The 14762-nt window shown below is 44.2% G+C and overlaps 1 protein-coding gene across 1 annotated transcript in view; it reads left to right on the plus strand.

Annotated features, from left to right (window-relative positions):
• LOC124795667 overlaps positions 1-14762 on the plus strand; it is a 296867-nt gene that overhangs the window by 63933 nt on the left and 218172 nt on the right. Inside the window, exon 5 of the mRNA XM_047259739.1 lies at positions 14214-14514. Within this exon, the coding sequence (XP_047115695.1) occupies positions 14214-14514 (301 nt within the window). The remainder of the gene's footprint in view (positions 1-14213; positions 14515-14762) is intronic.

Here is a 14762-nt window from a genome sequence, read left to right on the forward strand (position 1 = left end):
AACCAAATCGTTCAATTTCTTTTGATTAAAGAGGTGAGGCGAAGCGTCGTGATATTGAGGGCAGTACTCTTCTGAATGTTCAATACTTTCTGATTCACTTGACGTGGTGTCTGGTACCGTGGTTTTCAAGTTACAGGTAGGAACAGACGACCCCTCGTCATGGGGCACAGGCAAATGTACTGAAGATACGTTTGGATACTTTATTTTATGTCTAGTTTTGCTTGAATGTCCCGAAATATTTGTAAGACAGAAGTAACAGTCTGAATAATGGTCTTTAGGCTCACGCCACACCATCGCAACAGTGAATGGCATGGCTCGGAGTTTTTCTTTCATCAACTCGGTTAAGGTTGCAGTACAGCTTATGCAGGCAATATGAGGTGCAAAATTTTTATCTTGATCACCAACAGGACAATCAGAATACAATTTATATGCCTTCTTAACCAAATCAGTGATTGGTTTTCTTTGAGCTTTTGGAGTGAGTTTCCCACACACATAACAAAAGTTGTTGGGGTGGTTTAGACAGCAACGAGATTTACTAGTTGCCATTTTTCTTACTGTAAGTTTTAAACACAAAAAGTTTGCATTATCTTTCACAGGAGACACCCACTGAGGCTCTCTTTCACACCACTGGATTACCACACCAACCATTTACTGACGATTTGTAGATCTTCTAGCTCTCCTCTGCAGATCAAAAACGAACAATTAAACATCAAAACACAAGAACAGCAAAAAGCGAAATACTGAATACGAAAAATAAAAAAACCTTTCAAAACTCAAAAATTATACGTACTAGAACATTTTGAAAGGTATATTCGGATTCTACACACTAAAATACATACTAGTTGATGTATCTCATCCCAGATGCAAAATGGCTGTTGACTAGTGTAATTCGTGATGGCATGCTGTAGTACTTCGTACGTTAAGGTCTGGACAGCCATCATGCTGCTACCACAGGTTCCTCTTGGTCTGCAGAGGAACGTCTTCCAGCATCCGTGGTCTGTTGGAGGCTATGATACTTGCGCGCGTTCAGTGTTCCGTCATGAAACACTGCTCTATGAGCTGATGGTTCACTATCCCATATCACACTTTTACACTCCATGGAAGCTGATGTTCCACCTGACGAAGCCAACGGGGATTGTCAACAGATCAGTAGTGCATATTTCGGGGGTTTATTTGGCCTTGTCTCGTAAATGTGGCTTCATCACTAAACAGGATACATGTTACATCTGGAGCATCGTGTCTCTAATGACCATGTACAGAAGTTAACACGATACTCATAATCGTTTTCAAGCAGCTCTTGATACAGAGTGATATGATAGGGGTGGAACATACGTCGGCCGGCCGCGGTGGCCGAGCGGTTCTAGGCGCTTCGCTCCGGAACCGTGTGACTGCTACGGTCGCAGGTTCGAATCCTGCCTCGGGCACGTATGAATGTGATGTCCTTAGGTTAGTTGAGTTTAAGTAGTTCTAAGTTCTAGGGGACTGATGACCTCAGATGTTAAGTCCCATAGTGCTCAGAGCTATTTGAACCATTTTGAACATATGTCGATGGAGAATGCATGAAACACTTGCCTGACTGATACCACTTCCCGCAGCGATTGTCAGGATCAACTGCGACAGCAGCAAGAACATTAATTTCCTCTCTCTTCTGTCGTCACTTGTTTCCTTCTGTTACGTTGTCTAGGTGTTACACTATCCTTTCACGTAAATGGCTGAAGAGGTTGATAAATAATTGCCAAGATAGTTGACGTCTATCGGGATATCTTGCAGCATACACCGTGCAAGAACGAACTGCATTTTTCTTACACTCTCCATATATCATAAGCATGTCGACTTTTTCTAGTTGGGATATCCCATCGTCCACTCAAGACCTGTTGCTTGGACTGTCGCAGATTGACCGACTAGCAAGTCGTTATGCACTCAAGGTATAGACAAGCACACTGTAAGCAAACGTAACAGCATCGTACCGAGCAACCAAGCAGGTTGAATGGCACAAACAAGTGTAGCTGTGGAAACTTTTCAAAATACGGTATCTTGCAGACGACTCGTCCTAGAATCCTGAAACAAACAGAACTGACATTCTAATTTACCCTACTTTTAGTTTTTCCCATTTAAAAAGGGCATGTTTGCAGAAAAATACTCTCTGCAAGCATCGTTACAATCTCTTTATGGGCTAACAATATGAGACCATGACTACCAATCCATTCAGTGAAAATCGCACTTCAATGGCACTTTTCATTTCGGCAATATTTGCGGTGCAAGTTTTAGGTGATTCACCCTCTATATGTGATCATAATAGAAAATCCTCCAGAACATACTTAAGTAAGATTTACTGCTAATAAGAAATCGCTGTTTTCATGATCTGATACATTTACTCTTACGACATTTTATGGTCAGAAGCCTTCTCGTCGACCTACTCGTCAGTAAACGCAACAGATGGAAGTCGTGCGCACCACTTGACTGTAATGTGTGGAAATGTTGCTCTCTGACTTATCGTGTTTCAACTGTTTGTGTATTGTACAGATAGACTTTACAGACCAGCCAGCATTTGCTTAAACGTGCGTGGAAAACTGCCTAAAAACCACACTCACACTGGCCAGTGTACCAGACCAGCGATTGTCAATCCGCCCCGCGGAATCGTTCCGCGCGAATCTCACCTTCCTTCGACTCAAGCTAGAGCGCTGCGCGATAAGCTACACGAACATGTGACCAAATATTTTTATGTTGAATGTCAGAGATGTCATATCATGAGTTAAAAAGCAGGAAGATTATTATTTAATATTCCGCTGACGGTGGAGTCTTTAGATACGGAGCATTAAATCTGATTTGGCAAGAACAGTAGGAATGATCGGCCATGTCGTTGGTGAAGGGAACATCCCGGCGTTCGCCTACAGTGATTCGGGTAAATCATTTACTTTTTCGCGTCCGCGCGATTTTGCAGCCGTGGTCTCTGACCCCTGTCATTTCTTCTTCAATTTTCGGCCCGATATTTGTTTACGCGAGGCCGGCGATGTTGATAAGGATGAGACTAGGTGCACTGCGAGTGGACGCTGGCAACCGCTTCTAGTCAGCATGAATGTAGCGTCATGCGAGTTATGAATTCATAACCTCGGACAATAAACAACGACAGCAGTCGAGAAGGCCAGGAAGTACTATGGCACTAGACATCGCTTAGTCCTCTAAGCAAAGGCCATTGTGCAAAAGACAGAGCCTATTCCAACTACTACTAGCCCACTCTCCCCCCAACAGCCCTCCCACCTCCCGGGCTATAACTCAATACGTATCTTGAGGCGAACACCAAGCTGTCGAAGAGCAACTTAACTGTTTGGGTCGGTGTGCTATGTAGGGTACGGAGGACATAGGATTGGGGGAAGGCGGTGCAATGAGAAGCTGAAGCAGTGGGGACGCGTCACTGTGGAGGCATTCTGTGAATGAATGTGATGATCTGCAAGACGCACAATACCCGTGTGTTTGCCATATGTCGCACGAACACCATGTTGTGGATTAATTGGTCAAATATGATGGGAGAAAAGCTGTTAACGGCTCCAAAATCTTGAGCTGCACTGTCACCTATCTTTGTTGCTGATTTTTCCTCCGCATATAAATTCTACTGTATCTTGTATTTGATTTCTTAATTAGGAGAATAAGGACAAAAATACTTATTTATGAAGAATGGGAACAAATTCCGAATTCAGTGTCAATCGTACACGTCTTCGGGGTGGAATGTCGTTCACTGGAATAGAATTGTCTTCAGTGATGGATACCACTTGGAACTGAGCCCCGTGACCAGTGAAGACTTATCTGGAGATGCCCCGGACTCCGGTGGGATACCAACTAGACTGTCGTCACCCATATGGCCCGACAACCAGTAGTGATGTCTGCGTTTACTTTTCATGGCAGGACCCATTTGATGGTCATTCGCGGCACCCTTACAGCACAGCGCTACGTCGACGATATTCTTCACCCTCTTTTGTTGCCCTTCACGACAAGACGTGCCGCGCTTTCATTTCAGCAAGATAATGCCCGTCCGTATGCAGCGAGAGTTTCTACTGCTTGTCTTCTTGCTAGCCAAACCGCATCTTGGCCAGCGAAGTCGACGGATCTCTCCTCAGTCGAGAAAGTTTGAATGATGATGTCTATGTCTGGTTTGTGGAGCGCTTAACTGCGCTGTCATCAGCGCCAGCACAAAGTCCCGATCTTTACACAGTGCAGTCTAGCCCTTTTCCACGAGTGATGATGAAATGATGACGACAACACAAACACCCATTCCCCGGGCAGAGAAAATCCCCAACCCGGCCGGCAATCTAACCCGGGACCCCGTGATTCAGAGGCAGCAACGCTAGCCCCTAGACCACGAGCTGCGGACTGGAATGTTTGAAGCATTACGTGTCGGGCCCTCCAACCATCTCGGGGTGCTGACGATCTAACGAGCCAGTTGGACAGAATTTGGGCACGATATCCCTCGGGAGAACATGTAACAACCCCGCCAGTCAATGTGGATCAAAGCATTATTGTCTTGCCCAATTTGTGAAGCTCTTTCTCCTGAATATATCATCCAATTTTTTTGAAGTTGTAATCATTTGTTTGTCTGTGCATCTGGATCAATTTCTTCGTGGTGCGTCGTGTTGTTTCTCCTTAGAGTGTATTTTGCGAGCTAGTTTTATTTTGCGAACCCTACACATCTCCTTGGTACTTTCTTTTCAAGAATTTTTTGTTACTTATAACTTTGTATTCCTTCCCTGGAAGCGAGAATGCAGTGTATTTTAAGTGGCTGTAGTTCGTATATAACAGATATTCCGCATTTCTCCTGATGCACTGATCACACTACTTCATCCCTTCCGAAGCACAACATGGTTTCAAGCAATATTCGGTCGGAAACTATTCAAATTCTGACATAGTACATTCTGGGAAGAGTCGGACAACATATTACTGCCTCCCACGTACGTCTCGCGGAAAGACCGCAACGAGAAAGTCTGAGAAATTAGAACTAATTGGGAAGGACACCCACAATAATTCTCATATATCGTAAGGTAGCATGCGGAGTATAGACGTATAAGGGTCGTTCAGTAAGTGATGCCCCACATTTTTTTTAAAAGCCATTAATATGCATAGACAGATAACATTATCGGTGCTTCACATTTGATGTTTGTTCTGTGCGCCAGTCAAATTTCTAACCGTTCTGGCAGATAGCAGATAGCAGAGTCGTAGTACAGTGTCAAAATGGCATCTACATACGACTCCCGGTACAGGTAGCGTGCTGTTATTGAATTCTCGTGTGCAGGAAAAGAAACCGTGGTGAACATCCATAAACGCTTGTGTGCAGTGTATGGCATGCTGCAGTTGGTAGGAGTACAATTGGGCGATGGGTAAAGAAAGCTACAGCCTAAGGAAATGCAGAAACAGAGCTCCATAATCATACACGCTCGGGACATCTTGCCACAACCACTGCTCCAGACATGCTTAATCGTGCGGATGCAATTATTCGTGCCGACCGGTGCATCACAACTCGACAATTGGCTCTACAGTTGGCAGTCAGCATTAGAAATGCGTCTCCAGTGATCAAGATTCTCGGATATTCAAAAAGAGGTGCTCACGGTTGGTTCCACGAATGCTCACAGCGTACCACAGATTCAAGGAAAGGCCATTTCATCTGAAATGTTGGAGCTTAAAGATTCTCTGAGGGGAACACACTTTGAAGATGACGAGAGTGTCAGTCATGCAGTGAAAATATGGCTACGCCTCCAGGACAGGAGCGTTTGCCAGCAGGGAATACATGCTCTTCCACAACGTTGGCGTACGGCCACAGAACATGATGGAGACTACGCAGAAAAATAGCTCATGGACAAGACATGTTTATGTATATTGTCAACAAATTCTGACTCTTAATAAGAAACGCGTTCTGAGAAAATAAATGTGGGGCATTACTTATTGAACGACCCTCGTAGATGTAGAAATGGATCTGCATTCACTGACAGCGCAGATTCCTGCCGCGTTAGAAATACGTCTGTGTCAGTCGGAATCATTTTACGACCACTGTGCTTACGCTTTGTTACATGGCTGCAGATAATACACCACTGTTTGTAAACGCACTGGACGGTGAGCGTTGATACAGCGACAAATCAGGCGACTTGATTCAAGATGTGGTCATGGGTACCATTCTGCCCTTCCGTCAAGTCTCCACGTAGACCCATGTTACGGCGGTGGCTTCACGCAACCGACTGTTACGTACACACCGCTTCGCTGCCTCGGCTTAGTTCAGCGGCGAAGGCACACGTGACCACCTGGTATACCAGGTCTACACATCATTCGGAGCCGCAAAGCTTCAGTGTGTTGTTTTTAAGACGGCGACTAATATTTTCTGTGCTGAGTTTACTTCGTTCAATCGGTGTTTTATTTGTACTGTGAATAGTCATGTTGGTAGCCGGTATCTCTGGACAGCAGCTACTGAAAATTACAGGGTTACCGATGTTCGCAATATGTCGATAACGCACCCCGGGCGAAACCCAGCTTCCTGTTTGGGAACAAGGTGTGAGTTACGCTTCCCGCGTAGCCCGGGGCGACAAACCACGGCCGTGAGGAGATAACAAATTGCACGCAGATAAGGAGAATGTTTATGCGTCTATGTTTACAGTGTGGGAGGAGAGCTGTGATGAGCCGGGCAGAGTTACGGCGCACGCTTCTCGCCTGCTCGTTACGGTCGGCCGTAACAATGTCGATTACGTGGCGCAGCGGGCAGGGTCGCCGACCTGTCCCGCGATGCCCGATAGGCCAGACCTGCTCCGATAGCGCACGCTCCCCCCACCCCCCCATCCCCCCACCCCCACCTCTCATCATTCCTCTCCCCACCCCCATCCAGTCTCCCCAACACCTCCAGTTCAACAGCACTGTAACAAGTGCCCAAGACTCAGCCAGTTTTCTCATGCCTCTCTCTTGCATACTATCGGCTGATACGTCCGTTACGATATGCATATGGCAGATTTTACAGTAGTGAAAGCACCTGTTTGTTCATTTGCAGTGTTACAATAACTCTTTGGTTTGTAGAATAATCGGAGTTTTGCAGCTTATACACAGCGTCCTGCTAAAGCAGTTATCAGTTTGCAAATACTTTTTAAGATACATGAACACAAATGTTGACTTTATTTATGTTTTCCTCCGACCGGTTGCGGTCATAAACGACGATCACGGTCCTGAACAAAATACAAAATAAAAATCGTACAGAATTCAAACAGGAAATGATGTTTGATTATATGTAATGAGGTGCATCACAGCTAATATGCTTATGATGCGGCTCTCACTTGATTATCCTCCTAGATGGTCATACGATCCTCATACGATTAATGAATGTGTTACTACCTGATGGCCTTAGGTGACTTATTGATTAAGCTACAAATAGGGAATTGAGATTACTTAAATTTTTGTTGATCTGTGAATAGGTGTTCCATTTTCTGACATCGTATGTCAGCATGAAAGGATTAATTACAGTGTGTGATTGACCGAAGCTCATTGATTGTATTATAGTAATATTTGTATATTTTCTCTTAGCAAAGTGTACTTGCGCTTCGTTTTTGTACATTTTTGGTGACTAGTGGCATTATTACTAAGGCACCTGACAAAACATTATGATGATTTTTTGTATTATTCAAACTTCTTACTTTTGATTACGCGAATGTATATTGTTTCTTAATTGGATATGCTATTAGTACATCACTTCTGATTTTACGCCATGGAATAGCCCCCTAAAGGGTCCCGCTTGTTCTTATCGTTTCAAAAGATTGTGACTATGATCATTTCCGATTGCCTTTGCTGAAGATGTTTCAAATATTGGGTGTAATAGTAATTGCGTTATTGGACAGTACTTTTTTCTGAAAAATCTGTAAATTGCGTTAATACCTTTCAGCTATGGATGTAAGCATGAACTGGATATTTCCAGTATGGTATTTAACCCAGTCGGATAATTTTGTTATATGTTATTGTTAAAAGGTCACTCTTTAGTCTTTACCACGACAAAGCATATTGTTATCATAAAGTAATTAAGTATGTAAAAAATTTATGTAACGTACTTTTAAATGTTTATTACTTTGTCTTCTTGAAAAGTTTGGTTGGAATACAATTTTGTTAGTGTTATCTTCATCCTACCTAAGAATGTAATATCTTCGTCGCCATTGATCTTTCAATTCTTTACAATGAGTTCTGGCCCTATAATGCTAGTGTATGTCTCGTGTTGGTTCTCTTCAGTTAGTTGCTCTTCACACAGATATCGCGCTTCTAATGTTCGAAATGAATGATACTTTCAGTTTTAGTATGTCATGTTGGATGTAGATTAATTTTTCGACGTAAGTAATTTTCTTGTTACATTCGAAATAATCTTAAGACCATATGACTCATTTCTTTTCTGCATTTGGACGTGATTTTTGTTTTTTGTTTTGAACAGAACCGTGAACATGGTTTATGAACGAAGCCTGTCGGAATAAAATATAAAGTCAGCATTTGTGTGTTTTGCATTTTAAATAGTTATACACAACAGCCAAACAAGCTGGAAGTGATTTCTGATACGTCTCTACAGATATGTGGAACCATCTTGTCTGCAGTGCTTCCTATATCTATGGAAGGATTCCTGGGGGGAGAAACATAGCAGACATAAGGACACAGTTGTTCCCACAAATATTCAAGATCAGTGGAGTGGTAGTGGCGTATGGCAGGGTAGGGTAAGGAGCTGGTTGAAGTAGTCTTGATCGTGTTGCTCTTGTCATTCGAGAGCGGTTCTGCCGTCTATCAGCGTGCATTATCGTCCTGAAGCCTCCCATACTCCACGAGAAGACAATAAGTAAGTACAAGTGAACATTATTTGCAACGTATTTGTATCAGGCAGAGCGATGATTCACTGGGTAAGCGACCTGGCACAAATATAGACAAATTCATGTACGTACACTACGATGATTTCCGTATGACCCGTACCTGCAATGTCGACGTACCTGATCTGCCGCGACGCGCTCAGCCATGTATTTATGTTACACCACCATAATGCACTCCTTTAATTAGTTAATTAATTAACGTCTGGAGGGCTGGGGAAAGGGCGCACTCAGATATCACTTAGTCGAAATTCTGGTAAAACCGTGCATCTATTCAGACCAGAAGCAACCTAAGGAAACGTGGGTTGGATTGATCACAGGATCTAGTCGCTACTTAGTTAACATCAGTCGTTATCCTTTAGTAACGGCAATTGATATCCACAAATCATCATCTTGCCTGATAGATTCAAATTGTGTTTCTTTCTGATACTTTAAAATAATGACGTGACGATCAGTTTCTGTTCACGAGACGTCCATAACCCTGACGACGCGGATGAATGTACTATCCACGGCACGATAACGAAGCGAATGTCCAACCACTCGTGAAATATTATCGTTTGCGTACAATTTGTCTTGCATTGATCTTTCGGACTAAATAATCAAGCTTGTGCGTGTTCACGTTTTCCAAAAAAGGTCCCGTTATGGGTAATTATTAACCTCCATATAACACGTGTATTAGAAAGTCAGTAATATTTACAAAGCTGTTCATACACTTATTCAAGATACAGCATATGTATCAGGTGTCTCAACATAACGACCGTTTAGAAGCGATTTTGTGGTTCGTGACGTTTAATAAGCCCTGTATTTCAAACATTCGTATAAGCTACGAATTTGTGAATTTAAAAAAAATCATTTATCTTAAAATGTCACGATGTATGAAGGGAAAAGTAATATCAGAATTGCGGTAATCGTGCCCTAAGGCATAGAGCGCAAAATTAAGGGGAAATAACATTGAGACTGAAATGGGCGAGCCAAGATCAAAAATCTACCTATAATATTGTCGCAATTATAGCCAATGTAAGCGAGCTTGAATAACGATGAATAATCACCATCCGATAAGCGTGCGTCAAATATGTATGTAGGTTTTGTTGGTGGCTATGTGGACTCCGCTTAGTGGACTAAATATAGCGACGAGCGCCAACAGCACTACAGTTCAAAGGGAGAATTTTATGTAGTTTCAAATTACTATTCACAACTGACGGATCACGACAATAGCTACACCGTTAGCCGAAATGACTTACTTTATTTTTTAAAAAATATTGCAAGGACTGACGTAGCCAAGTGCTGTGAGTGATTGTCTCGCAAATCTGCTGTAAGCCAGGTAGAATATAGTGAACGCCGCTTTGAGCACTGTCTGAAGACTGTTAACACAGGTATCGAAATCTTGTGCACAAAAATGGAGTAACAAGAGCGGATGGACAATCGTAAGAATACATTTTATTAATCCTGCAAAATTGCCTCGTAACTGATGATGTTACAGGGTAGGTTTAGACTGAAATTGGCGAAGAGATTTTTTCCGCATGGAGTATTACTTCCAACATAATTCAGAACCATTCCCTGGTCCACACCAAATTCTCCTTTGTTCGCCCAGCAATGTTCAAAGGGTTTATCACAATGCCCTTATCAGATCCAGTGGTCAACGGCGGTTTTTTTTTCTGTTGAACATCAAGCAGAGATGAAGATAGCCATAGGAGCAGGAGATATCAACCTGAAATTCATAGGAATTCTCGAGGAAGAGTAATTCATGTACTAAGAAGGTGGCTTACGAAACACTGGCTAGACCGATTGACGAGTATTGTTCGTTAGTCTGCGACTGGTTTGATACAGCTCTCCCCTGTAGTTTATCCTGCCCAAGCTTCTTCATCTCTCTTCACATACCGCAACCTACTTGAACTTGAATATACTGACGGAAGTCAAGGTTTAGCCCGATCTCCAATTTTTTACCCCCCCCCCCCCCCAAACACTCCCTTCCATTACCGTATTACCGACTTCTTGATGTCTTAGGATGAATCCTTTCAGCCGATTCCTTCTTTTAGTACAGTTGTGCAGTAAACGCCTTTTCTCCCCTTCTCATTCAGTACCTCCTCATTAGTTAATTGATCTAATCCAAAGCATTTCACAGGTCCTTCTATGAACTATTTATCACGCACTTTTCACTACGCACGAGGCTACACTACTTACAAATATGTTCAGAAAAGACTTCCTAACTCTTATATTTATATTCAATGTTAACAATTTTAATTCAGTAACACTTTCCTTGCTATCGCCAGTCTGCATTTTATATCGTGTTTACTTCGGCCATCGTCGTTTGTTTTGCTACCCAAATAACAAAACTTATCTATCGTTTTTGTCTCATTTCCTAATCTAATTTCCTCAGCATCGCCCGATTTCATTCAACTACATTCCTTTACCCTCAATATACTTGAATATCATTGCGTCTTGTAACCTCATCTGAGGACAATATCCATACTGTTCAACCGATCTTCCTATTCTTCAGCCGTCTCTGATAAAATTACAGTGTCAACGGCAAACCACAAGATTTTTATTTATCCTCTGTGAACTTTACTCTTTCCAGGTAGGATTAATAACGGACGCAGAGGCTATCCGTAAAAGAGAGTCAGATTTTTTTCACGGAATCGCATCAAGTGTGTTACGAAGATGTTCATCAAATTCCAGTGTTAGACGCTACAAGAGAGGCATTGTCCATGTCAGTGTTTTACCGTTAAAATTACTAGAGCGTGCGTTCCAAGAATAGAGCATGTTCTTGTCTCCCACATACATTTCGCTAAATTACCAAGACTGTAAAAATCAGAGAAATTTGAACTCTAACGCGGCTTAGCGACGGTCATCCTTCCAAAGTACCATACGCGCATTGAACAGGAAAGTGGAAAATGATTGTCGTACGTGAAGTACCCTAAGCTAGGATGTGTCGCTCACATCGACACAGGAAAACAGTAATAAAGTTTACAAAAGTTTATTGACCAAAGAAAGAAACGTCTATTTCGACGATAATAACAAAATTACAGTGTCTCAGAGATATGAGGACTTGACAGTATGGTGATTCCAGAGTCTCACAAACTAACACAATTAGTATGTTCATAGACAAATACACTTGTATGGAAAATACTCCAAGTCCGAATAAGCTGTCCTGAATAACACCAGCATATGAACAGAAAAGTCTACCCTGGATACAGTCTGATTGCAACAACTATGAAGGCTGAATACAGCAGCATCGGTCCTCACGATGGGGTGAATAGCACTCGCCCGGAGTCTAGCAGAGGTTCTCGGAAGCCGGAAGAACTGACCTGTGCAGCTCTATTTTCTGGTCACGTGCGTGGTGGACGCGAAAAGGTCCCTTGGAAGATGCGGCCTCTGCTAGCGCTGGCACCGCCGTCTGGTGACGGTTACTACTACAGGGCGAGTCCGCGACGCCGAGGCCTGCAGGGGCCATTTAGGCTACATGCGTGCCCGAGGTGCGAGAAGGGTTGCCGATTGCGTTTGCGAAGATCGCCGAAATAGCACGCCACATACCGTAAAATGTGTGCATCGACTGTAGATATAAAATGTAGAATATGAGCTCAGAATGTGAATTTGTTATAAAATCGGTCAAGAAGTTCTTTTTTCGCATAGAGTAATGTTAACAAAGATATTCCAAAAATGTTTCCTATACAGTGATATTGCCTACATCGCCACAGGTTTGTCCAGCAGCAGTTAAGCAATTTTTCCAACGCGCGTTTGTGAAATCTAAACTTACCCCAACATCGTTTTCTGTCAAGCTACAATGCTGACATTTCGGTGAAGTAATTGGAAGTTACAACAGAGCTGTAAGAAGGAATGTCACGTGGCCTTATTAATGAAATCAGGGCAATATTCGGCACGACACGGAATATTGGAAAGTGAATGAAGCGTGAGAGTGCGTGACTGATTGGTACAGTTACAGGAACAAGCGCGGGACGTTCCGCGCGACACACACGCAATCGCTGCCGCGGACAAACCGGTCTGGGTCCAGGTGGCTCCCCGCTGCGGTAATCGCGAGCTGTTCCCGTGGCGTCATGCGAGAGGAGAACACGGGACGTTTTCCCTGAAATGTCGCGGCGGGTTTCACCGTGCGGTCCCCAGGCGCCGTCGCCCGCGCCGGCGCCAGCCACACGGCCGCGGGCGGAAGGTCACGGACACGGCGCTTTCCCTGCGCGTGCCAAATGTCCCCTGAAGATGGACGGCGCTGGCGAAACGTGCGCTCAGAGAAAACCACCTTTACGCTGACTAGTTTACTGCTACCGCTGTCCCGTTAATCTCATACTTTGTAGTCATTGCCACCAGCAGTAATAATCGCGTTAAAACAAATCTTGAGAAGTACGAGTAGGATTCGCACACAGATGGCTCCGTACATGCGTAATTATGTGCAGGCACAGTTCATCTCTCCGCGAAATCGACAATTTCGACGATCTTTGCCTGTTATCGATATCGATAATGGCAAGATACACTATGTGATCAAAAGTATCCGAACACCTGGCTGAAAATGACTTAAAAGTTCGTGGCGCCCTCCATTGGTCATGTTGGAATCCAGTATGGTGTTGGCCCACCCTTAGCCTTGATGACAACTTCCACTCTCCCAGGCATACGTTCAATCAAATGGTTCAAATCGCTCTAAGCGCTATGGGACTTAACATCTGAGGTCATCAGTCCCCTAGACTTAGAACTAAGTAAACCTAACTAACCTAAGGACGTCACACACATGCACGCTCGAGGCAGGATTCGAACCTGCGACCGTAGCAGCCGTGTGGTTCGGGACTGAAACGCCTAGAACCGCTCACACAAGCCTTCATACCAAGTGAAATATTCTTTTCCAGTCACTGATTACTCATCTCAACATACTTCGTGTCGGATCTACTGTTGTTAAAGTGTCAGATTACAAATGCAAAGGTCTCGGGTTCGATCTCCAGTCAGTCCTAGGATCTTAATTTGTCACACTTCTCACTTATTTCATCTGTGGCACTGTTTGCTAATGTGCAACATCCCGAGTTGCGCCGTGATTCGGAATGTATGTGAAACTGTAGATCTCCCTGTAACTGCCTGGGAAGTCAGTTCAAAAGACGGAGGGAGGCAACAGGAGATTACATCCAACAGTACCATGTATAGTAAAACACCGTGGTGGTCAAACCAGTCTTCAGAATGATGATGCTTTGTTTTTTTTCTAATGTCTGTATAGTTTTGAGACCAAAGCTATGGGACAAATTTCGCACTACACTTTGGCAGATGTCGTTACCGGCTGAGCAAGTAGTTCGGCTGCAGACGGGATGCTCGACTGTGCGCGTGCTTTCTTGATCCGCCGTTAACCTTAGTCCTCTGTTTGTGGTGTTGCAGTGCCGAAGCGACCAGCGAGGACAGCGAGGTCCAGAAGGAGCGTGATGCAGCCAGCACTGAGGACGGCCGCGGCCACGGCGACGGCGACGCCGACCGAGGAGGCGACGCAGACAGTGACGTCACGAGCGCGAGCGCAGACAGCCAGCCGGACGTGATGTCCGCCACGGCGGCGTCGGTGGGCGTGGGCGTGGGGGTGGGGGTGGCAATGGGGCCCAAGGCGTCCGCCGGGCCTGCGCCCGCCCCCACCACCACCGCCTGCCTCTATTCCTACCTGCAGCAGCCCTCGCACCACCACTCGCAGGTATTCACGGACAGCTTCTCGTCATAGCAGTTCGATATAAAGAATGGGCAAAGTAAAACTGGCCTGGAAAATTTCGCAATCGTCTTAAGCTACAGGAAATATTTTCAGGGACAGTTTCATTTCACTCACCCTGTACAACAGGGTTCCCCAGAAACTTCGAGGGGTCGTAGACGGTATCTTGAGGAACAAATTGAGGGTAGGAACCAGTGACCAGAAATCTCGTCCAGTGACGCTACAGAGCGTAGAGT

Source organism: Schistocerca piceifrons, chromosome 4, assembly GCF_021461385.2.
Source record: "Schistocerca piceifrons isolate TAMUIC-IGC-003096 chromosome 4, iqSchPice1.1, whole genome shotgun sequence".
NCBI lineage: Eukaryota > Metazoa > Arthropoda > Insecta > Orthoptera > Acrididae > Schistocerca > Schistocerca piceifrons.